Consider the following 26,727-nt stretch of genomic DNA (forward strand, 5'->3'; position numbering starts at 1 on the left):
GACCACAACAACAGCCGGCCGCGGTGGTCTAGCGGTTCTGGCGCTGCAGTCCGGAACCGCGGGACTGCTACGGTCGCAGGTTCGAATCCTGCCTCGGGCATGGGTGTGTGTGATGTCCTTAGGTTAGTTAGGTTTAAGTAGTTCTAAGTTCTAGGGGACTTATGACCTAAGATGTTGAGTCCCATAGTGCTCAGAGCCATTTGAACCATTTTTTTTGAACCACAACAACAAAAACAACAACAACAAACAAAACCTTGCATCACTTAAACTGAATGGATAAACTGGTTGGCATCATTGGTAAATGGTTTGTGAGAGAGACCTCTCAAGCAGCTGGAATGTGAGAGCAGTAGCTTCAATTACATTATTTCACACTGTTTTAATGTGCGAACAAATTTTCAGATGATTCTCATGTAGTAATATTCTAATCATAACACAATAAGCCATAACTAAAACTTTCCTAATATACACTTGAATTTGGTATTGTTGCAGAAGAAGCCAAGTAATGCAGTTGCCGTAGTGTAGTGGTTATGATACTAGATTGTTGCACGGAGGGTCGTGAGTTCAAAACTCACCAGAACTGAAAAATTTTAATTTCTATATACCGTTCGAGTACTTTCTAGAAGTATCCACAAATGGGAAGAATCACTGAACTGGATTGTTCTGTAGCTTTGCATATACCGTATGTGCAAGTGCTGAATAAACCTTTGTTAAGTGAAGTTTGTGTTTCTCATTCATCTACTTACACCTTCCTCTATGTGACATTATTCTGGTGGAGACGCTGGGTATTGGAACTTGTGATACCGCACGTTATCGACGACAAAATGGCTCCCATCGGACCACGCCAGAGCCACCATTTACGTGGCGAGAAACCCGAGTTCGAGCCATATTCAACAGATCACAATGTGTCGGATACAGAAGAAGAGGAGGATGTCACGATGACAGCAACTGTGTGCCACCACATGAGACATCCTTCCGGGTTCTCTGGTGACGATGGCCAAGATACAAACAAGTGGCTGAAGGTATATGAATATATAGCCAAATTTAAAAAATGGGATGACACTGTGTGTTTGGCTAACGTATTTTTCTACTTGGAAGGCACTTCCAAGCAATAGTATGAGAACAAAGAGGAGAAGTTCACAAGCTGGGAAGTATTCCAGGTGCAAGTATTTTGGCGACACACAACGACAGAAGTGCAAGTGCAGGACACAGCGTCCAAGAGAAACTACAGCATCCTACATTCAAGACGTCTTGGAGCTACGTAAAATAGTGGATTCTCAAATGAGGGAGGAAAATAAGGTTGCACATCTCCTGAAGAGTGTTGCTGAGGACATGTATCAAGCCCTACTCCTAAAGGAGGTTTCAACAGTAGACGACTTCATAAAATGGTTCCAGTATATTGAGACAAGGCATCAAGAAAAGAATTTCACGCAAGAAGTTTGAACGGCTTCCAAACATCATATCAATGTCTGTGATGGAGGAAGAAACTGATTTCACAAGTGTTCTTCGTCAGATAGTGAGAGAGGAAGTTCAGAAGACACTTGGATTGCACGACAAGCAAAAAACAGAGATGCTTCAAGAGGTTATAAGAGAGTGGAACAGACATTGAACCCAATCTCTCATCCTTCATTACCCTTTAAAATGATAAACAAGTCAAGACCCAGGCAAAGTTACATTCCTACAATGCCGCATGAGGAACCTGTTTGGGCACCAAGGAAGACTGATGTCTGGAGGACCTAGGATAACCAACCAGTACATTTCCACTGCGGATGACCAGGACATGTGGTGCACTATTGTCGAGAAAGGCGGCGGATATTTGATGACGCCCGTGCCAGAAGACAGCAGACTGATCTTAGCCGACGCCAACTCTGGGATGACGAAGATGAACAAGAAGGTGTGGGTGCAGGATGATGTAGGTCACCATCATCGCTAGCTAGCCGCTGGAGAGCACACTCCCCAACACCTCGATCAAGGTTTCCATCACCGTTTAGAAGCTCCAGCCGATCACCTAGCTGCCGCAACTTGGAAAACCTTCCTTGGAGGTGAGGCCACCGAAGAGAAAAATCCTCCACTGCTGATCACTACAAAATTGATAGTGAACTATGTCGATGTCCCCATGGATGGCTGACCAGCCCAAGCTCTTGTGGACTCTGGAGCATCATGTTCAGTCATTTTGAAGAAGTACTGTTACCAGCCCCCCCATGAACCATGGACCTTGCCGTTGGTGGGGAGGCTTGCGTGCCTCAGCCATACAGATGGCCGTACCGTCGGTGCAACCACAACGGAGGGGTATCTGTTGAGAGGCCAGACAAACGTGTGGTTCCTGAAGAGGGGCAGCAGCCTTTTCAGTAGTTGCAGGGGCAACAGTCTGGATGATTGACTGATATGGCCTTGTAACATTAACCAAAGCGGCCTTGTTGTGCTGGTACTGCGAACGGCTGAAAGTAAGGGGAAACTGCGGCCGTAATTTTTCCCGAGGGCATGCAGCTTTACTGTATGATTAAATGATGATGGCGTCCTCTTGGGTAAAATATTCCGAAGGTAAAATAGTCCCCCATTCGGATCTCCAGGCAGGGACTACTCAAGAGGACATTGTTATCAGGAGAAAGAAAACTGACGTTCTACGGATCGGAGCGTGGAATGTCAGATCCCTTAATCGGGAAGGTAGGTTAGAAAATTTAAAAAGGGAAATGGATAGATTAAAGTTAGATATAGTGGGAATTAATGAAGTTCGGTGGCAGGAGGAACAAGACTTTTGGTCAGCTGAATACAGGGTTATAAATACAAAATTAAATAGGGATAATGCAGGAGTAGGTTTAATAATGAATAAAAACATAGGAGTGCGGGTAAGCTACTACAAACAGCATAGTGAACGCATTATTGTGGCCAAGATAGACACAAAGCCCATGCCTACTACAGTAGTACAAGTTTATATGCCAACTAGCTCTGCAGTGCAGATGATGAAGAAATTGATGAAATGTATGAAGAGATAAAATAAATTATTCAGGTAGTGAAGGGAGACGAAAATTTAATAGTCATGGGTGACTGGAATTCGAGAGTAGGAAAAGGGAGAGAAGGAAACATAGTAGGTGAATATGGATTGGGGTGAAGAAATGAAAGAGGAAGCCGCCTGGTAGAGTTTTGCACAGAGCATAACTTAATCATAGCTAACACTTGGTTCAAGAATCATAAAAGAAGGTTGTATACATGGAAGAATCCTGGAGATACTAAAAGGTATCAGATAGATTATATAATGGTAAGACAGAGATTTAGGAACCAGGTTTTAAATTGTAACACATTTCCAGGGCCAGATGTGGACTCTGACCACAATCTATTGGTTATGAACTGTAGATTAAAACTGAAGAAATTACAAAAAGATGCTAATTTAAGGAGATGGGACCTGGATAAACTGACTAAACCAGAGGTTGTACAGAGTTGCAGGGAGAGCATAAGGGAACAACTGACAGTAATGGGGGAAAGAAATACAGTAGAAGAAGAATGGGTAGCTCTGAGGGATGAAGTAGTGAAGGCAGCAGACGATCAAGTAGGTAAAAAGACTAGGGCTAATAGAAATCCTTGGCTAACAGAAGAAATATTGAATTTAATTGATGAAAGGAGAAAATATGAAAATGCAGTAAGTGAAGCAGGCAAAAACGAATACAAACGTCTCAAAAATGAGATCGACAGGAAGTGCAAAATGGCTAAGCAGGGATGGCTAGAGGACAAATGTAACGATGTAGAGGCTTATCTCACTAGGGGTAAGATAGATACTGGCTACAGGAAAATTAAAGAGACCTTTGGATAAAAGAGAACCACTTACACGAATATCAAGAGCTCAGATGGAAACCCAGTTCTAGGCAAAGAAGGGAAAGCAGAAAGGTGGAAGGAGTATATAGAGGGTTTATACAAGGTCGATGTACTTGAGGACAATATTATGGGAATGGAAGAGAATGTAGATGAAGACGAAATGGGAGATAAGATCGTGCGTGAAGAGTTTGACAGCGCACTGAAAGACCTGAGTCGAAACAAGGCCCCAGGAGTAGACAACATTCCAGTAGAACTACTGATGGCCTTGGGAGAGCCAGTCCTGACAAAACTCTACCATCTGGTGAGCAAGATGTACGAGACAGGCGAAATACCCTCAGACTTCAAGAAGAATATAATAATTCCAATCCCAAAGAAAGCAGGTGTTGACAGATGTGAAAATTACCGAACTATCAGTTTAATAAGTCACAGCTGCAAAATACTAACGCGAATTCTTTACAGACGAATAGAAAAACTGGTAGAAGCGGACCTCGGGGAAGATCAGTTTGGATTCCGTAGAAATGTTGGAACACGTGAGGCAATACTAACCTTACGACTTATCTTAGAAGAAAGATTAAGAAAAGGCAAACCTATGTTTCTAGCATTTGTAGACTTAGAGAAAGCTTTTGACAATATTAACTGGAATATTCTCTTTCAAATTCTGAAGGTGGCAGGGGTAAAATACAGGGAGCGAAAGGCTATTTACAATTTGCACAGAAACGAGATGGCAGTTATAAGAGTCGAGGGGCATGAAAGGAGGAGGAGGATATTACTGTTTAACGTCCCGTCGACAACGAGGTCATTAGAGACGGAGCGCAAGCTCGGGTGAGGGAAGGATGGGGAAGGAAATCGGCCGTGCCCTTTCAAAGGAACCATCCCGGCATTTGCCTGAAGCGAATTAGGGAAATCACGGAAAACCTAAATCAGGATGGCCGGAGACGGGATTGAACCGTCGTCCTCCCGAATGCGAGTCCAGTGTGCTAACGACTGCGCCACCTCGCTCGGTGGGCATGAAAGGGAAGCAGTGGTTGGGAAGGGAGTGAGACAGGGTTGTAGCCTCTCCCCGATGTCATTCAATCTGTTTATTGAGCAAGCAGTAAAGGAAACAAAAGAAAAATTCGGAGTAGGTATTAAAATTCATGGAGAAGAAATAAAGACTTTGAGGTTCGCCGATGACATTGTAATTCTGTCAGAGACAGCAAAGGACGTGGAAGAGCAGTTGAACGGAATGGACAGTGTCTTAAAAGGAGGATATAAGATGAACATCCACAAAAGCAAAACGAGGATAATGGAATGTAGTCAAATTAAATCGGGTGATGCTGAGGGAATTAGATTAGGAAATGAGACACTTAAAGTAGTAAAGGAGTTTTGCTATTTGGGGAGCAAAATAACTTGATGATGGACAAAGTAGAGAGGATATAAAATGTAGACTGGCAATGGCAAGGAAAGCATTTCTGAAGAAGAGAAATTTGCTAACATCGAGTATAGATTTAAGTATCAGGAAGTTGTTTCTGAAAGTATTTGTGTGGAGTGTGGCCATGTATGGAAGTGAAACATGGACGATAAATAGTTTGGACAAGAAGAGAATAGAAGCTTTCATAATGTGGTTCTACAGAAGAATGCTGAAGATTAGATAGATAGATCACATAACTAATGAGGAGGTATTGAATAGAATTGGGGAGAAGAGGAGTTTGTGGCACAACTTGACAAAAAGAAGGGACCAGTTGGTAGGACATATTTTGAGGCATCAAGGGATCACAAATTTGGCATCGGAGGGCAGCATGGAGGGTAAAAATCGTAGAGGGAGACCAAGAGATGAATACACTAAGCAGATTCAGAAGAATGTAGGTTGCAGTAAGTACTGGGAGATGAAGAAGCTTGCACAGGATAGAGTAGCATGGAGAGCTGCATCAAACCAGTCTCAGGACTGAAGACCACAACAACTGTTACCAGTTGCAGAAAATCGTATTCGTCAACAGCAAAACGTCTCTGCTGAAGGTGGCTAATGGGAAATATGTAAAACCTACAAGAAGATGTGTCATTCGTGTGGGTATAAGTGGCCATACACAGCCCTTAGAATGCATCGTCTTACAAGAGTGTAGCCATGAAATCATTCCCGGATGGGACTTTTTGAAAGCTTCTCAAGGAATTATAGATTGTGGTCGCTCGAAGATTATGCTAGATGAGATGAGATACTGTGGACAGGAAGATGTGCATACGAGTGTGTGGAGACTATGTGTGCTGGATGAAGTCATCATTCCTGGAGTCAGCACTAGATAGGTAGCTGTCATGCATCAGCCCATGGATCTTGTAGCAGAATAAAAGAGAAGCATACCACTGAAGAATAACTTGGTCATTTGGGCCTCTGTCGTCTTGTTTAAGAATGGATTTGGTGAATTGTGGATAGTTAACTGTCGCCTAGAACCGCAGATGCTTCCAAGACGCATGTGCACAGCAAATGCTGAGCCGTTAATTGCAGAACAGCTGAGCGTCATATAAACCTCCCATGCAGAGCCTGTGGGTGAAATTAGTGCTACCACTACGACTCAAGATCTTCTAGCTCGACTATCACAAGATCTTCTAGCTCGACTATCACCAGATCTCACTACAGAACAACACAAGCAGCTACTTGCCATTCTTCAAGAGTTCTCTGAATGCTTCAATCCACAGGTGAAGATCAAATTAGACAAATCGACGGTGAAGCACCAGATTAGCACTGGAGACCATCAACCAATAAGCCAGAGAGCGTACAGTGTGTCAGCAATGGAACATTAAATAATTCACGACTAGGTAGAGAAAATGACATCATTCAGCCTTCGCAGAGCCCATGGTTGTCACCAATGGTTCTCGTGAGAAAGAAGCATGGCAATTGGCGCTTTTGTGTTGATTACAGGAAGCTTAATAAGGTAACTAAAAAGGACATTTACCCTCTTCCACGAATTGACGATACACTAGATTGTCTGAAGGGGGCTAAGTATTTCTCAACCACGTACATGTCCTCAGGATACTGGCAAATTAAAGTAGATGAGGCTGATAGTGAGAAAACTGCATTCATCACCCCCGAGGGCCTGTATGAGTTTAAGGTAATGCTGTTTGATTTGTGTAATGGACCAGCAACTTTTGAATGAATGATGGACAATCTTCAAAGGCACCTGAAGTGGATGATGTGTCTTTGTTATTTAGATGACATTACAGTCTTCTCAGAGACATTTGATGAACACATAAAAAGACTGAGGGATGTTCTTAAGTGTCTCTAACAAGCTGGACTGTAACTTAATCCAAGAAAGTGTCTCTTTGGAGCAAAAGAAATCAAAATACTTGGGCACCTTTTTCAAACGAAGGTGTGCGGCCAGATCCAGAAAAGGTGAGAGCTATAACGGAATTTCCTATTCCTAGAAGTATTACAGATGTGAGAAGCTTCCTCAGATTGTGTTCTTATTACACTCATTTTATCAAAGACTTTTGTATCAAAGCCAGGCCACTCCAAGAGTTGCTAAAAGCCGATGCTAAATTTATCTGGGCTAGTGATCAACAAGATTCTTTCGATGTGCTGCGAAAAGCTCTGATGACTGACCCTGTACTTGGTCTGTATGATGAGAGAGCACCTACAGAACTAGACACAAGATGCCAGTGGGTACGGGATCGGTGCTGTTCTGGTGCATATTTCGGATGGAAAAGAGAAGGTTACAGCCTATGCTTTTACGACACTTACAAAAGCCAAGACAAACTACTCAACTACAGAAAGAGAATGTCTTGCTGTGATCTTGGCCCCGTGCAAATTTCGACAGTATCTCTATGGAAGGCCATTCACAATTGTTACAGACCATCATTCACTTTGTCGGTTGACAGGTCTTAAGGATCCAACAGGGCAACTCGCCAGGTGGGCACTACGTCTTCAAGAGTATGACATTACCATAGTGTACAAAAGTGGAAGAAAACACAAAGATGACGACTGTCTTTCAAGAAACCCTGTGCAAGATCACCAAGACTTCGATGAAGATAGTGACAGTCTCGCTGCACTCCAGGATCTCTCTGCTAAGCAGAAGGACACCAAGATATCTCAAATTATGCTTGCCTTAAATTGGTCAGAGGATGTGAAATGACAATTTAAGGTAGTTGATGGATTACTTTGCAAGAAAAACTTGACACAAGACGAAAGAGATGGCTACCAGTGATTCCTAAACAAATGCGCTTAGATGTTCTACGGAAATTTCATGACAAACATGAGGCCGCACATTTAGGATTTACTAAGACATTCAATAGGATCCGCAAGAGATTTTTCTAGCCAGTTTTATTTAGGAGTGTCAGTGACTATGTGTCGCACTGTTGAGAGTGTCAGAGAAGAAAGGCAGTTCCTCAGAAACCACCTGGGTAACTCATACCAATTCCACCAGCCGAAACGCCTATCCAGCATGTTGGAATTGACCTCCTCGAATGATTTCCAACGTCTGCTAGTTGCAATAGATGGATTATTGTTTTCACTGACTATCTGACACGCTATGCCATTACAAAAGCCGTGAAAAGAGCCGAAGCATTCGAGGTAGCCACATTCATTGTGGAAGACATTGTATTAAAACACAGTGCCCCAAGGTCGTTAATTACGGATCGAGGGAAAATATTTCAATCAAATCTTGTGCCGTCGCTGCAACATTACTCATCACATGACAACTGCCTAGCATTCGCAAACTAATGGGCTTACTGAATGCCTTAATAAGAACTTGGCCTACATGCTATCAATGTTGAGCCGAGCAACTGGGATGAGCTGCTACCTTTCGTGACGTTTGCCTACAATACCACCCAACAAGACACCACAGGATTTACACCATTTTTCCTGGTGCATGGGCGTGAGGCGACGATGATGATGGACACTGTGTTTTTGTTATATCCTGATGACGTGGATGACGACTACATCGGCCAGGTGTTAACCACAACTGAGGAAGCTCGGCAGTTGGCTCTACTCTGCACGCTGCAGGCTCAAGAAAACAATAGCCGAAGGTATGACACGAGCCACTGCCCTGTTGTTTACCAGCCTGATGACCTCGTCTGGATCTTCACTCCTGTTAGCAAGGTTGGTCTCTCTGATAGCCTCCTCAGGCACTACTTTGGACCTTATAAGGTTGTAAGACAGTTGTCTGATGTTACTTACGAAGTTGAAGATTTCGACCCCGACACAAGGTGACGAAAGGTCAGAGATATGGTCCACGTCCTTCGAATGAAGCCCTATAAGGATCCTGCAACCCAGGGTAAATTCGAAGCTCCAGCAACAGGCAACAAGCAGAAAGGTAATTAAGAACCAGCAACAAGGGAAAGTTCTAAGAAGATCACAGCCAGGCATCGGGAGTCGGAGTATGCAGGACCGATGACTCGTTCCCGGACTAGGAGGAAGTAACACCAAGACGCTGTTCTCTTAAGAAGGGAGCAATGTCGCAGAAGAAGCCGAGTAGTGCAGTCACCCTAGTGTGGTGGTTATGGTACTAGATTGTTGCATGGAGGGTCGTGAGTTCAAAACTCACCTGAACTGAAAAATTTTAATTTCTATATACGGTTAGAGTACTTTCTAGGAGTATCCAGAAATGGGAAAAATCATTGTATTGGAATGTTCTTTAGCTGTACATATACAATTTGTGTTCTGGCCGGAGGCAATTTGCTCCGCACTCCTGTATGTGTTAAGTGAAGTCAGTGTTCGTCATTCATCTGCTTACACCTTCCTCTACATGACATTATTATCAGCACACCTCTCGACACTGTGGATCTCGCAATATTGAATTCCCTAACAATTTCCAAAATGGAAAGTGACTGCAAGAAAGAAAACAAAACAGCACATATTGGTGTGTATCCAATTCTTGTTTAAAATTATTTGTCTGGGGAAACAAGATGAGAGAAACAATTTACCTACTGGTTTCAATGCCTTGCTATTGTTGTTGGATCCAATTACATGAAATAAAACAATATCAGACATTTTTCACAGTATAGCATTTTGTATCTCATCGTCAGTTTTAACAAGTATATAGCCTATGTCCTCAATCTAAAATCTGTCCACATAAAACTAGCAACCACCGTGAAGTTCCTGAATACATTACCTTTTCTTTTCTTAGGTGGGCCTTGTGCAAGGAAAATGTTTGTTTTCATCATTCAGTAGACACTTTGCATTTTTGTGACAACAACAGGTAGTAAACAAGGGACTGTTCTATTGTTACTAAAATGTACAATATTAAAAAATTGTTTTAAGAACTCTGCTACAGGAATTGTGATTAGATGATGTATGTGTAAGAAATAGTTTTTTTCATTATATTAAAACCCTGATTGCTGGAAGTCATTTGCAGCGTGACGTCACCATGATCTTATTTGCGGCTCCATGCCTTCATCTGTAAAAACAGAACCCTTATATGATCGCTTTGCTGTTGTCCGTCTGTTTGTCTGTCTGAGTGTTAAGAACCATTATTCTCAGGAATGAGTGGATATATCAAGTTCAAATTTATGTCACATATTAAGGTCTATGGTCCCTTAAAGATGTAAAAATTTTAAGCTTCTAAGTCATTCAATCAAAAGATAGTCAAATATCATATAATTTGATACTCAATAACCCACTCATCAAATTTATGGGGTGCTTCCCGTTGACCTAGAATCACGAAATTTGGCAAGAAGCAAGGTTTCATGGTACAAGTAAAGGAAAAAAATCTGAAAAATGTTATTTAGTAATTATATAACACAAAAAATTGTTTTTTTGTCTTTTTTTTATTTTATCTGCCTGTCTGTTTGTCCATCTGTCTGTTAAGACCCTTTTTGTCTGGGACAGTTAGGCATATCAAGTTCAGATTTATGTTGTATACTAGGTTGTATGGTGCCTTGGTGGCATAGAAAAATTAAAGCTTCTAAGTCAATGCAATCAAAAGTTTTGGTCATTTGTGTCACATACTTAGATACTTGCAATCTATAAAACCTATAGGGTATTTACTGTTCACCTAGAATCATAAAATTCGGCAAGGAGTAATATTTCACAGTACAAATAAAGTAAAAAATGTGAAACTTCTTAAATTTTAATTACATCACATAAAAATATCTTTGGCCATTTGAACATACATTGCATCATCATCAATCGAAAGCGTAATAGACGAACATTACTACATGCAAATATAAAATGTAGATTGTAGTCATGTTTTAGCAAGTAAATAAAAATGTTTTCTTAAATCTTCTCCCTCTCTAATATAAACTGAAATCCCCTGCTTGCTTCTTTTTGTATGTCCAGGCTAGTCTGAAGAATTTATTGAAATAATCAGCAACCAGTTCCCCAAAAGAAACTTTATTTCCTTAAGGAAATAAAATTTCTTTTCTGGATCTGGTTGCTATTTATTACGATAAACACAAATACAGTGGCTGAATACGGATAAAATACTAGTCAGATATTTTCAAACGGTCTTGGAATTCTTGCCAGTATCGATGTCAATAACAGGCAAAAGTCATTGAGATTTTCGATTCTCAGGATGAATGAACTGTATACATACGTAATTAAGTTTGTATGGAACCCTCAGTGTAAGTGTCTTACTCACACTTAGCCAGTTTGTTTCCACTGCCCGTCATCTTTGTAGAAGTTGCAGTTGCAGTAGTTTAGCTGCTGATAAGAATGGTCACTGCAGCAGCAATGATGTGCTCTCTGAGCTGTCCCAGTGCTCTTGGGAGAAATTAATGGTATTTGGCATTTTTGATACAGTTCAGATACTTACAATTCCTGCGTGTGTACTCTGTATTTTTGTGCTATGTCATGCTATGCTCTTATTATGGTTGTTTCTGGTCATTTGCTGATTTACAGCCTAGGCAAAACAACGGCTGTCATAAGCAGATAAGCAGTGCTTTGGCAGCAGAAAGAGTAAATTCATTTTAGTGTCCTCTTTGTGTGTGAAAAAAATTGGATAAACTTTAACAAGTCAGACTGGACCATTCCCATTTTACCTTCAAGCTATTTGGCATGTGAGTGCAGCATTGCATTGTGTTTGTATTCAAACTAATGTCACGAGTCTGTAGCAGGCAAATGCGTTACAGATTAAACGACCCTGTCTTTTGTGCTGACATAAAATGATTCACTCATTTACAAAGCTCAATATTTTCCAAAGCACTCTTTGTATAAATTTTCCAAAGCACTACTTGTATAAATATGACCAATAGATGATTAGAACTGTAAAATCACCAGGTTTGCATTTTGCACTCTACAAATGTTCTATGAGTGCCCCTGTCAAACAATACATGTCCAAGCAGCAGCAAAGTTCATTCTATATCTCATATTAGCACCATCCTGACAATGGTTACTGCAGTAACAATGATGCATTCTCTGAGCTCTTACAGTTTTCTTGGCAGTGGAGGTATGTAAACACAGTCCTTAACGTACCCCCAAAAGAAATCACAGGCATTATGCGAGGCAACTTGGCTGAGGAGGGTGCTGTGCAAGGGAACAGAGTTACTTCATTTTCACCACTATGTCCAATCCAGCGATATGGAAGCTTGTCCTTTAGGTAGCAACGGACACGGATGCTCTAATGAGGGGATGCCCTGTCTTGCTGGAAAATGAAATCGGCAGTCAGTTGTGGAAACAACCACTACTGCATCATATCAAGGTATGAAGTACTCATAACAGCCTTCTCACACAAGAAAAATGGACCATGCAACTTCATCTGAGAGACTGCACAGAAAACATTAACCTTTAGCGAACCTCGTTGATGTGGCATAATTTCATGAGGGTTTTCAGTGCCCAAACTCTCACAATGTGGCAGCTGACCTTTCCAGATAAATGGAAGGTTACTTCCTTGCTGGATATAAGTTCTTCTTGAGAAACTTTGTGTGGCCTACTGCGTGAGATTGATTCTGGTGTATAATCTGGATCTAGCTGTAAAGACTCCAGCTGTTGTTTGCATTCACCTTTGATGTCTTCATCAGAATCTAGGACATAATGTTCTAGAGGGATAGGAAAGAGCATGTACCGTATTTACTCGAATCTAAGCCGCACTTTTTTTCCATTTTCTGTAATCCAAAATATCGCCTGTGGCTTAGAATCGAGTGCAAACTAAGCGGAAATTCTGAAAAATGTAGGTAGGTGCCGCCACAACTAACTTCTGCCGTCGAATATATGTAGCACTACACAGGCTTGCTTTGTAGGCACAAAGATAAATACTGGCGCCAAAACCTCCGCGTCAGTAAATAAACTTTTTAAAAAGAGGTGGAAGACGAGCTTTTTTTCTCCACCCCGAGTTTCGACCACCACATTTTCATACATTATCCAACGAAGTAAATACAAATTCCGTATTGTTCATCTTAGAATGTAGCAGCATTTCAATGTACTACGAAAATCCGACTGGCAAGACAGTTTGGGGTTTTTGTCAATATGGCCAACTCTACATTCTGAATTTTTTCCTACCTGTGAGAAGAGATGGTTGCTAATAGGAACTTATTGAATTGTGAATCACATTCAGTATTCACACCACCATAAGAATAATACGGATATAAACATTTTGCCATGTATTCTATCGTGTTTGCTGCTATCTCATTTAAATCCTGTCTACCTAATAAACTACGAAATTAGAGTGAGACAACAGCAAACGTGGAAGAATATACATATCATGTTGTGCTTATATCCGTATTATTCTTATGCCTAACAGTGATACAGTCAGAAATGAAGCACGGCAATTGACTAGATTTTTAAATCTAAGATGACTAATTTCTGTGCAGAATGTAATGTGCTAAAGAGGCGTCTGCAAAGATTTTCAGACGGCGTAAAATTTTTGCTAAACTCTCGTTCAGAACATCTTCTATCATACGTGGTCTATTATTTGGTTCTTGTTGATCATTATCAAAGAAAGCAGCAGTGTAAGTAACAACAAATAGCAGTCTCTTGCCTTTGTTTTGCTTTTGAGACAATTCCTCTCTCTCTCTCTCTCTTTTTTTTTTTTTTTTTTTTTTTTTTTTATTGTAAGCCGCAGTAGCGCGCACGAAAGCAAGCCATGCCGCGAGTGACGACAGGTCGTAAACACTCATCAGAATGCGACAAACAATGCATGACACAGTACAATAACGCATTTTCAGCTTAGAGTGACGTAAACAACTATAACATAGAGAACGTCACTTATGAGATCAAAGAAAAATGAGCAATCGATTCAAACCAGACGAAGCACATGAAAAAGGAAGGGTACCCGTATAAATACGGTAGGAGTGACTGACGCATAGCAATGGCTACCTGGTAAAGCTTAACTGCTAAGCTTACGACTCGAACCAAACTACTGTAGCTGTATCGTCATTCATTCGACCTAAATTGTGTCTCATATTAAAGTGGGCCAACTTTGTTTCGATTTGGAGGTGCGGCCTAAAACTTTTCTCTCCCTTTTAATTTCGAGTCTCAAATTTCAGGTGCGGCTTAGATTCGGGAAATTTTTTTTCCCTTGATTTCGAGTCTCATTTTTCATGTGCGGCTTAGATTCGAGTGTGGCTTAGATTCGAGTAAATACGGTAACTGATGTCAAAGTCGGATAGGTGATGGTTTGCTTTTCCTTTCTTGACATCCCACATTTAAGAGGAAGCACCGTGTAAAAATAACAATCACTAACATTATCTGAAGGACCTTGGCATGTCATGGCAACCATGAATGACACTGACTTTACTGCTTTACTTAACCAGCAACAGAAATTTACTGCAAATGAATTACAACAAATATTTGGTGCCTACGATTTATCCTCATCTACTGTACAGTGGAAGTAATGGTAATTTGCTGTCTGTATTAATGGAGTCAATTCACGTTTCTGAGAAGCACACGTCTCTTCACTGCACATATAACAAAAGTTATCCACGCTGTTAACAGCTTTATGTGGCACCTTAAAGTTGAATTAAACTAAAGTGTAAACAAAATAAATTTGATCAAGGAAATTTAGATTGTATCTTTTGCACCCATGAAGATAAGTAAATGTTTGTACTTGATTTCTTTTTTACCTGCCCGAATTTAGCTTCGAACACAAAAATTACTGAGAAAGAAGAGAAGATAGGTTGTCTAAGAACAAGAAACAACATTTATGTAAAAATAATGTCTGCTACAAGAAGAAAACATGGCATACCCAGTGTTAACAGAATTTATCTGTAACAATAAAAAAATAAACAACATTGCAAAATTACCCTCTATCATAAAATTAATTCATGTTTTTTCAAAGGAATGAGAGCTAACTAGTAAAAGAACATTTTAAGCATCAAATTCATTTACTTCGCATAAAAATGAATAGCAATGAACTATTTATAACTTTGAGTGGAGATCAGTGTAATAATCCATAAAGTTTGCACAACGTAAATATGAGAGTTAGCTGTACTTATGTACATCACTGATTTTCTGAAACTTATTAACATCACATACTATCATTCTTTGATATGATATGAAATAATATATTGGGGCAAGAATATTTTTTAAAGCCAAAAACAAGCCATTACATCCATCATAATGTTGATTTCCCATGGTAGTGTATGTCTCAATTCAATAAACTGGAGTCTCTTATGCTGACATACTGTGTCATTGACATGCTAACTGCTAAGTCACTAAATGCGTTGAGAAGTATGGAAGTTGCTCATGTAAAATCAGTACGCGATTGCTGAGCTGATCCAAGAAATCTGACATGTGTTAACCACTGTTTTCTCGGATAATTCCAAGGGGATGCAACGACGGTTTTTACTTAGAGGCCATGGCTGTCATCTTCTTTTTCTCTTGCCATTTATTAAAATTTCAAAATGAGGTAATTTTCGTACGGAATGTTATTTTTATTATTATTTCATTGTTATTATTATTATCAGTGTTATGAATTCGTAATATGCCTAAGGCTGTGCACACAGATCTTTTTACCTTTTCAAGTATGTGCCATCTGCTGACATACTGTCACATAACCCAAAATTGGTATTTTTGTAGCAAAATTTGGCATTTTTCCCTGTTCCTGTGTAAAAAAGTCATAAATATGAGGGCAGAAATTTATTAATATTGGTAACTGATAGTTTTAATGAATGTTGAAATTGTGTAAGGCTCTGGCTGTGACATCAAATACCCTAATTCCAACAATCTCTATTCTAGTAGCAGCGTAAGTTGCCAACACCACAATTCCCCAATAATGTTATGCTGTCAGATAAAAATATTACCTACAGTCCAAGCTAAAAGTGAGGACTGCTTCATTATTGTGGGCAACTGAATCTTTGGTGATTAAATCAGGAAGATGATCTGTTATGTGTATACCGAATACGAAGTCTAAGCCATGTAAGGTACTCTGAAGGGATACAAATCCCTTTATAATTTTTATAAATATCTGCAGGATATGTGGACACTTACAAATGTCCGGTGATGTGCTGAAGGGAGTTTGTATTCCATGTTCTAATTTAGACTCCAGATGGCTGTTTTCACACTATGATGGATCAGCAGCATAATATCTCAGAAGAGAACTTTGAAGTTATGTCATCAGGCAAAACACAACTGGCCTTCTACAGATCAAAGTGTGAAATGTTAGATCCCTTAGTAGCACTGGTAGCTCAGAAAATTTAAAAAGGGAAACAGATAAGTTCAAGTCAGATATAGAGCAGTTTAATGAAGTTCGTTGGCAGGATGAACCAGGACTTCTGGCCAGGTGTGTACAGGGTTTTAAAAACAAAATCTTATAGAGGTATAATACAGTAGTAGAACTAATAATTAACAAGAAAGCAGGAATGTGGTTAAGCTATTATGAACAGCACAATGAATACATTATTGTAGCTAAGGTAGACATAAAGCCAACACCCAAAGCAGTAGTACAAGTTTATATGTCAACTTGTTCCACAGATGATGGAGAGATTGAAAGAATGTATTATCAGACAAAAGAAATTATTCAGATAGTTATTAATTTGCAGACAGATCCAATTAAAAGACACTTACACAATGCTTTCAGCCACAGCCTTCATCAGTAAAAGAGAAACACAAACAATTCATACACACAAGCAAGCACATCTCATGCACACGACCGCCAACTTCAATAGTATGGGCCAGAATACAATGCAACTATCATGTGGAATGGGAGCAGCAATCTGGGAGGGGTGGGCAATGGGAAGGGATAGTACAGGTTTGTGTGTGTGTGTCTGTGTGTGTGTGTGTGTGTGTGGGCGGGGGGAGGGGGGGGGGGAGAGCAAAAAAGGAGAGGTACGGACACAGAAGGGCGGAGCATTGGCAGCAAATAAACAGGTTGAAAGATGAGAATGGGAACAATATGATACAGGACAGAAAGGGTAGAAACTGCTGCGTGGAGGGTGTGGAGACAGTAAGTTACCATATATTGAGGCAGGAGCGGAGAATGTGTTACAAAAATAACTGCCATCTGCGCAGTTCAGAAAATCTGGTGGTGGAGGGGAGAATCCAGATGGCTCCAGTAGTGAAGCAGCCACTGAAATCAAGCATTTTATGTTCAGCTGCATGTTGTGCCACAGGGCGGTCTATGTTGCTCTTGGCCACAGTTTGGTGGAGGCTGTTCACCATGGTGGTCTTCGGCAGGGATATGATCTTCGTCACAAGGGGCTGGGATTCGGAGTGGCATAAGAATGGACTAGGATGTTGTGGAGGTTGAGGGGGTGACAGAACATCATTTTAGGAGGGGTGGGAAGGATCTCACATAGGATGTCCTTCATTTCAGGGCCTGATGATAAGTTATCAATTTTTCTACCTGAAATTTCATTGTTTAAATTATTCGGATTGTTAAGGGACAGAAAAATTTAATTGTGATAAGTGACTGGAATTTGGTTGTAGGAAAAGGAGTAAGTAAAATAACAGGAGAATACGGGCCGGATGAAAGGAATCACGGAAGCCAGCTGGTAGACTTTTGCACGGAGCATAATTTATTAATTGCTAACACCTGGTTTGAAACTCACAAAAGACAGTGGTATATGTGAAAGGGACCTGGATACACTGGAAGATTTCACACAGATTTCCAGGGGCAGATGTGAATTCCAACCATGATTTATTGGTTATGAACTGTAGGTTAAAACTTAAGAACTAAGGAAATCAGGGGGACAGAACCTGAATATGATGAAAGAACCTGAGGTTGTTGAGTGTCTCAAAAGGAGCATTAGGCAATGATTGATTGAAACAGGGGAAAGGAATACAGTAGAAGACAAATGGATAGCTTTGAGAGATGAAATAGTGAAGGCAGCAGAGGATCAAATAGGTAAAAAGACAAGGTCTAGTAAAAATCCCTGGCTATCAGAGAAGCTATTAAATTTAACTGACGAGGAGAGAAAACATAAAAATGAAGCAGGTTAAAAGTAATAAAAAAATCTAAAAATGAGCCTGAAAGAAAGTGCAAAAGGCTAAGGCAGAATTGGCTAGAGGGCAAATGTTAAGTCTTTAGAAGCATATATAACAAGATACTGCCAACAGGGAAATTAAAGAGGCCTTTAGAGAAAAGGAGATGCCTGTATGAAAATCAAGAGATCAAATGGGAAACCAGTATAAAGCAAAACATGGAAAGCTGAAAGTTGGAAGGAATATATAGAAGGGATACAAAAGTGAAGTTATAGGAAGGGAAGAGAAAGTAGATGAAGATGAGTTTGGAGATATGATACTGCAAGAATTATTTGACAGATAACTGACAGACATAAGCCGCAATAAAGTCCCTGAAGAAGATGACATTACTTCAGAACTACTGACATCCTTGGCAGAACCAGTCATGACCAAATTATTCCACCAGGTGTGCAAGGTGTATGAGGCAGCTGAAATACCCTCCGTCTTCAGAAAGTATATAATAATTCCAATTCCAAAGAAGGCAAGTACTGACAAGTGAGAATACTACTGATTAATTCTGTTTCTGAAGGAGGACTTTCTTTGTCCAAAAACTAATAGTTCAGCAGCAGTTTTTCATTGTGTCTGTCTGAGACTCAATGCCTCCTCTATGTGGCGAATAGCAATCTATCCCTTTCACATTGCTGTAATTTCATCTTGGACGTTCTATTGTTCTATAAGTTTAATGAGGCCTGGTTGGAAAATACTGACATGAATTATTTACAGAAAACTGGAAAAATTTGTAGAAGCAGACCTTGGGGAAGAGCATTTTGGATTCTGGAGAAATGTTGGAACACGCGAGGCAATACTACAACTTCCCTTAGCAGAGAGACTAAAGAAAGGCAAACCTATGTTTACAGCGTTTGTAGACTTACAGGAAGCTTTTGACAATGTTGACTTACAGAAAGCTTTTGACAATGTTGACTGGAATACTCTCTTTGAAATTCTGAATGTAGCAGAGATAAAATACAGGAAGCAAAAGGTTATGTACAACTTATACAGAAACCAGACAGCAGTTAAAGGAGTCAAAGAGCATGAAAGGGAAGCAGATGTTCAAAAGGGAGTGAGACTGACTTGCAGCCTATCATCTATGTTATTCAATATGTTCATTGAGCAAGCAATGAAGCAAGACGAAGACAAGTTTGTAGAAGGAATGTTGAACAGAATGCACAATGTCTTGAAACAAAGATATAAGACGGACACTAACACAAGCAAAAGAAGGATAATGGAATGTAGTCAAATTAAATCAGGTGATGCTGAAGGAATTAGGAAATGAAACACTAAAAGTAGCACATGAGTTTTGTTATTTGGGCAGTGAAATAACTGATGAAGGCCAAAGTAGAAAGGATATAAAGTTAAGAATGGCAATCGCAAAAAAGGTGTTTCTGAAGAAGGAAAATCTTTTAACAGTGAATATAAATTTCAGTGTTAGTAAGTCTTTTCTGAAGCCATTTGTCTGGAGTGAAACACTGACAATAAACCGTTCATATAAGAAGGGAACAGAAGCTTTTGAAATGTTGTGCTAGAGTAGAGCTCTATAGGAGGTACTGAATGTAATTGGGAAGAAACGAAATTTGTGGCATAACTCGACAAAAAGAAGGGATTGCTTGATCGGACACATTCTGAGACATCAAGGAATTGTCAGTTTACTGCTAGAGGGAAGTGTGGAAGTTAAACATTGCAAAGGGAGGCAAGAGACGAGTACAATAAGCAGGTTCAAGCTGGTGTGCGTTGCAGTAGTCATTCAGAGATGAAGAGGCTTGCACAAGATAGAGCAGTGTGGAGAGCTGCATTAAACTGGTCTTCAGACTGAAGACAACAACAAACAAGGTAGCAAAGCTATTTTTTTCTTTGATTGATTAGATTTAATATGTCTAATATAATTGATTTCTTTTTTAAATGTAAATACACTCCTGGAAATGGAAAAAAGAACACATTGACACCAGTGTGTCAGACCCACCATACTTGCTCCGGGCACTGCGAGAGGGCTGTACAAGCAATGATCACACGCACGGCACAGCGGACACACCAGGAACCACGGTGTTGGCCGTCGAATGGCGCTAGCTGCGCAGCATTTGTGCACCGCCGCCGTCAGTGTCAGCCAGTTTGCCGTGGCATACGGAGCTCCATCGCAGTCTTTAACACTGGTAGCATGCCGCGACAGCGTGGACGTGAACCGTATGTGCAGTTGACGGACTTGGAGCGAGGGCGTATAGTGGACATGCGGGAGGCCGGGTGGACGTACCGCCGAATTGCTCAACACGTGGGGCGTGAGGTCTCCACAGTACATCGATGTTGTCGCCAGTGGTCGGCGGAAGGTGCAAGTGCCCGTCGACCTGGGACCGGACCGCAGCGACGCACGGATGCACGCCAAGACCGTAGGATCCTACGCAGTGCCGTAGGGGACCGCACCGCCACTTCCCAGCAAATTAGGGACACTGTTGCTCCTGGGGTATCGGCGAGGACCATTCGCAACCGTCTCCATGACGCTGGGCTACGGTCCTGCACACCGTTAGGCCGTCTTCCGCTCACGCCCCAACATCGTGCAGCCCGCCTCCAGTGGTGTCGCGACAGGCGTGAATGGAGGGACGAATGGAGACGTGTCGTCTTCAGCGATGAGAGTCGCTTCTGCCTTGGTGCCAATGATGGTCGTATGCGTGTTTGGCGCCGTGCAGGTGAGCGCCACAATCAGGACTGCATACGACCGAGGCACACAGGGCCAACACCCGGCATCATGGTGTGGGGAGCGATCTCCTACACTGGCCGTACACCACTGGTGATCGTCGAGGGGACACTGAATAGTGCACGGTACATCCAAACCGTCATCGAACCCATCGTTCTACCATTCCTAGACCGGCAAGGGAACTTGCTGTTCCAACAGGACAATGCACGTTCGCATGTATCCCGTGCCACCCAACGTGCTCTAGAAGGTGTAAGTCAACTACCCTGGCCAGCAAGATCTCCGGATCTGTCCCCCATTGAGCATGTTTGGGACTGGATGAAGCGTCGTCTCACGCGGTCTGCACGTCCAGCACGAACGCTGGTCCAACTGAGGCGCCAGGTGGAAATGGCATGGCAAGCCGTTCCACAGGACTACATCCAGCATCTCTACGATCGTCTCCATGGGAGAATAGCAGCCTGCATTGCTGCAAAAGGTGGATATACACTGTACTAGTGCCGGCATTGTGCATGCTCTGTTGCCTGTGTCTATGTGCCTGTGGTTCTGTCAGTGTGATCATGTGATGTATCTGACCCCAGGAATGTGTCAATAAAGTTTCCCCTTCCTGGGACAATGAATTCACGGTGTTCTTATTTCAATTTCCAGGAGTGTAAATGTGATGTGTGATGTCAATAAATAAAAAGAAATTAATGCAGTTATTTTCATTTTAATTGTGCCACTGAAAAACAATGAAATAAGACAACAATAAAGAACATACAGTACTTAAAAATTAACTGTCAGAAACTAATGCCAAAACTGGCAAGAAATAACACCAAAATTTGCAAAAAAATATTATCAACACTAGCAGGAAACATCAAAATTGGCAGAAAATACACTGAAATCCTTTGAAGCGCATCAATTTTGGGGCCTTTGCACTGTGAATGGTGGTTCAGCCAACATTTTTAACACTGATTAAAGAAGAAAACACGTGAATTTTTCTTCCCTTGGGTGTGGCATGTCATATTCATTATATCCAACAAAACTGTTTCCAGGATCCCATTTTTGTTCTAATTATGGTGAAATACGTGGAGTATAAAAATGTAAAATGATCTAATAGCAAAAGGAGGCACATGCTGAAGGTTCCATATTAAAAAATCCAATAAAACTGGTGGAACTTACCTTCCCTTAAGATTTTAACTGCTTCTCCACAACAGAGTCTGAAGAAAGTAAAATCTTTATCTTTCACCCTCTCTGTAACATTTCGGTTCATTTCATATGGGTCTTGCACTACCAGAGGAGTATTAATCTCAAGAGAATTGTTGTGCATGGATAATAAATTTCTGATATGCTTGACCTCATCTGGAATTGTGACCTTCAATGTTTCAGAAAATGCTTCACATGGTACCAGATGGCCAACCCATGGGCATATCACTTGATATGTTAAATCAGTTTCACTATAATATCTGTTAAAAAGAGGTAAAACAAAAATTCCATGAGAAAGTTTCCAAATGAACAACAACTCAATAACAGAATCAGTAAACATAACAACTCATCATATAGTTGAGGTGTTGAGTGGTTGATATGCACATATACAAGACTGCAAATGCAGCTAATCTTTCGGACAATGTCCTCCTTTAGGGCCAACTAGTAACAGAAAATACACACAAATAAAACTACATAGCTATTGTACCAGCAGTTTACCTCATACTGTCTTTGCAGCTCAATGGGGTGAGTGACTGTACTGAGAGTGGAGTGGATGACATAAGAAAGGAGATGTGGAGAGGGGAAGGAGGTTTGGAAGGTACTATGGCTGACAGCTAGGAGGAAGTGGCAGGAAGTGCACAGAATCACCAACACCTAGACAGAAGGTTCAGTGAGACATCACCCAGAACAGGCCAGGCTTGGTGAGGTGCTGCATAGGCAGAATCAAGGCACATGCCTTGCAATCTTTCTCAAATGATTTTACAGAATATATTCAGTAAAAAAAACTTGATTTCTACATTACTTGTAGCCATATATGTCAGCTTCATGGTGAAATGCCCATCATATCATTAATGGTCACAGTTTTTGTGATATTTCCTATACATATAACAAATACAGGGTGTTTATAAATGAATATCGGGGTTTTAACACCTTATAATATTTATTATATTAAACTTATGGTTATAAATTATATGTCAAATGAAAGAGCAACTCAAACAACTTAACCAAGAACCTTGTAAGTGTTCAATATGAGCAACATCTGTCACACGGAACACATAAAGTCTATAGCCGAGTTCTTCCCAAACTTTGATAAGTGTGTCTTCAGTGATGGTAGCAACAGCTGTTTCAATCCGGTTTCTTAATTCAGGGAGCGGAAACATTGCGCGCTGCACATGCGCACTGGTGCCAAACACAACTGTTTGAGTTGCTCTTTCATTTGACATATAATTTATAACTGTAAGTTTAATGTAATAAATATTATAAAGCGTTAAAAGCCCGATGTTATTTATAAACACCCTGTATGAAAACACAGCAATAAAAAATAGGTGACACTAAGAATGTAGTCGAATTAAGTCGGGTGATGCTGAGGGAATTAGATTAGGAAATGAGACACTTAAAGTAGTAAAGGAGTTTTGCTATTTGGCGAGCAAAATAACTGATGGTGGTCGAAGTAGAGAGGATATAAAATGTAGACTTGCAATGGCAAGGAAAGCATTTCTGAAGAAGAAAAATTTGTTAACATCGAGTATAGATTTAAATGTCAGGAAGTCGTTTCTTAAAGTATTTGTATGGAGTGTAGCCATGTATGGAAGTGAAACGTGGACGATAAATAGTTTAGGCAAGAAGAGAATAGAAGCTTTCGAAATGTGGTGCAATAGAAGAATGCTGAAGATTTGATGGGTAGATCACATAAATAATGAGGAGGTATTGAATACAATTGGGGAGCAGAGGAGCTTGTGGCACAACTTGACTAGAAGAAGGGATCGGTTAGTAAGACATGTTCTAAGGCATCAAGGGATCACCAATTTAATACTGGAGGGCAGCATGGAGGGTAAAAATCGTAGAGGGAGACCAAGAGATGAATACACTAAGCAGATTCAGAAGGATGTAGGCTGCAGTAGGTACTGGGAGATGTAGAAGCTTGCACAGGATAGAGTAGCATGGAGAGCTGCAACAAACCAGTCTCAGGATTGAAGACCACTACAACAACATGATTCTGCATTTGGTGTATATTATTACATCATATGTTGCTGCAAACGAAATTTAGTTAAGATACTGAATTTTTCTTTAGACTTGGGAGGAGATCTCTGTCTATCTCCAGTCTCAAGAAAAGGGTATATTTCATTTTCTTTCAAACCATTTGAAAAGTTATTCACATCTAGTGAAAAGAGAATTTGTTAGTATGAAAAACATAAATTTTTTCTGCAAGTAATCAGCTTTTTCACCACTTCAGAGTTATGAAAGAGTTTTACTGGGTCAGTTCTAGTCCACACAAAAAACACAGAATTGTTCTATCAGATATAGCAAATTGGACAGATGTCAGCATACCAAACATTGAATGCCTCTAAATTACAAAGGAAAAAACTTTGTGTGTAAAATGATAAATGAAATCATCGCGAAAAGAGAGAGAGTGAACAGCAAAATTCCATGTCCCGGTATGGGACCAGTCTCTGCAGCAGAAGAAGCAGCATCATCAAAAGCAGCAGAATCATAAGTGGCAGGACCAACAGCTGAAACATCAACACATGCAGCAGAAACTGTTGCCCATCCTACATGCAACAGAAAGCAAACTCAGCATTTTTTATGGTGAATAACACGAGAGAAAAGGATTCCAAATAGTGTGAAACATCTCTCTCATGTGTTCACCTCAAGCAATACCATCAACTAGTGCACTGGAAAAAGCCACTCCTAACAAACATCATGAAAATGCAGGGGTGAGCAAAACTCAAACTTTTTCTTTATTCCACCAAAATATATGTAGTCTCAAGAATAAAATAGACCAGTTACTAATAAATTTAAAAGATGAGTGTGAAAGTGAGCCTGATAAACTGTGTTTCTAAGAACATCACGTTATGAGTGAATCCACATGCTACAAATTGAGAACTTTAGTTTAGCTCACATTACTGTAGATGTATTATGACAAAAGGTGGAGTTGTAATATTTGTAAAGAACAATGTAGTGTATAAATCTCTAGATTTAAGCAAATACTGTGATGAACAGCATTTTGAGGTGTGTGGCATTGAGTCAACAGCACAGAGTGCAACAGTTATTGTACTGGCTATTTACAGGGTACCTGTTGGAAATCTGAATGTATTTCTGAGACAAAAAGAATTACTTCTGTCCCACCTATGCAGGAAAACTAAATCAATCATTATTGTGGGTGACTTCGATGTGGACTTCTTAACAGAAAATAGAAACAAAATGGACTTCGAACACCTGATGTACTGTTACAAATTAGTACCAATGGTGGACACTCCAACTAGAGTAACAGCCAGTTCTAGCACTTTAATAGATAATGTACTTGTATATACGGTTACTTACAATAATTTAACTGTGAAAAATATTATAAATTGCCTCCTGATCATGAAGGCAATTCCTCACTCCAAACCAAATAAATGTACAAAAGAAAAAAAATTTCATTTGGAAAAACTTCAGGATTATAAAAGAACACACCATTGCCAGCTTTAATAAGCAATTACAGCTAGTGGACTGGTCTCCTGTGTATGCTGCAATTGATGTTAACTCAAAATTTAATATATTTATCAATGAAGTTACAAGTATTTTTGAAGAAACCTTTCCAAAAAAGTCTGTGAGAAAACCTGTTAAAATCTGGAAACAAGCCTTGGATTACTAAAGGCATCAATATTTCTTGTAAAACAAGAAGAGAACTATATGCAGCAGCCAAGAGATTAAATGATCCCAGTAGGAGTATGCACTATAAACTTTAAAATAAAGTTCTGAGTAAGACCACACAAGCAGCAAAGAACATGTGCTTGAAGACAGAAATTGATTACTCGAGCAATAAAGTAAAAACTATTTGGAATTTTGTAAAGAAGGAAACAAAATAAAAAATACAAGTGTTAGTGAAAATATCCAAACAAAAAGTGAGGGTCATCTAGTTAGCAATCCAAAAATAGTTGCAGAAACATCAAACAAACATTTTTTAACAGAAAAAATAGGTTTACAAGGCTCCATGACCCAACCCACAAATCTTTTGAAGCCAGAGTACCTAGCTCAGTACAACACATGGAGGTAACAACAGTCACTGAAACAGTCACTGAATCTCTGAAAAGTAAAAACTCTGCTGGGATTGACAGTATTTCTAACAAATTATTAAAATGCTGCTGCAGCCACATAAGTATAGTCCTTTGCCACATTTTTGATGCATCGCTTAAGTAAGGAACAGTTCCTGAAAGGCTTAAGTATGCAGTTGTAAAACCACTGCATAAGAAGGGAGATAAAGGCAGCTGCTAACTATCGGCTAATATCACTATTGACAAGTTTTTCAAAGGTTTTAGAGAAAGTAATGCATGCCAGGATAGCTAAGCATCTCAGTGATTAAAATATCCTTAGTGAAAGTCAATTTGGATTTCAGAAAGGTTTGCCAACAGAAGATGCAATATTTGCTTTTGCTGGCAAAGTCTTGGAATGTACAACAAAAAACTGAAGGTGGTTGGGACTTTTCGTGACCTAACAAAAATGTTTAACTGTGTGAGTTACCAGATTCTTTTACGAAAAGCTGCACATCTCGGTATAAGTGGTTCATCAGGGAAATGGCTTGACTCGTACCTGTCAAATAGGAAACAGAAAGTTGTAGTGGATAATCAAAATGGAGTCCCATTATCTTCAAAATGAGATACCATCACATGTGGAGTGCCCCAAGCCTCAGTTCTGGGCCCTCTACTTTTTATTACCTTTATAAGTGATCTGCCTTTCTGTACGGAATAGTGTAGATTCACCATTTTTGCTGATGACACTACAGTAC

At 40.2% G+C, this 26,727-nt stretch overlaps 1 protein-coding gene across 1 annotated transcript in view; it reads right to left on the bottom strand.

Moving 5' to 3' along the window:
- Positions 1 to 26,727, bottom strand: part of LOC126262853 (speckle targeted PIP5K1A-regulated poly(A) polymerase-like) — a 206,068-nt gene that overhangs the window by 27,662 nt on the left and 151,679 nt on the right. The window contains exon 9 of the mRNA XM_049959720.1: positions 21,939 to 22,222. Within this exon, the coding sequence (XP_049815677.1) occupies positions 21,939 to 22,222 (284 nt within the window). The remainder of the gene's footprint in view (positions 1 to 21,938; positions 22,223 to 26,727) is intronic.

Source organism: Schistocerca nitens, chromosome 6 (genome assembly GCF_023898315.1).
Source record: "Schistocerca nitens isolate TAMUIC-IGC-003100 chromosome 6, iqSchNite1.1, whole genome shotgun sequence".
NCBI classification, from domain to species: Eukaryota; Metazoa; Arthropoda; class Insecta; order Orthoptera; family Acrididae; genus Schistocerca; species Schistocerca nitens.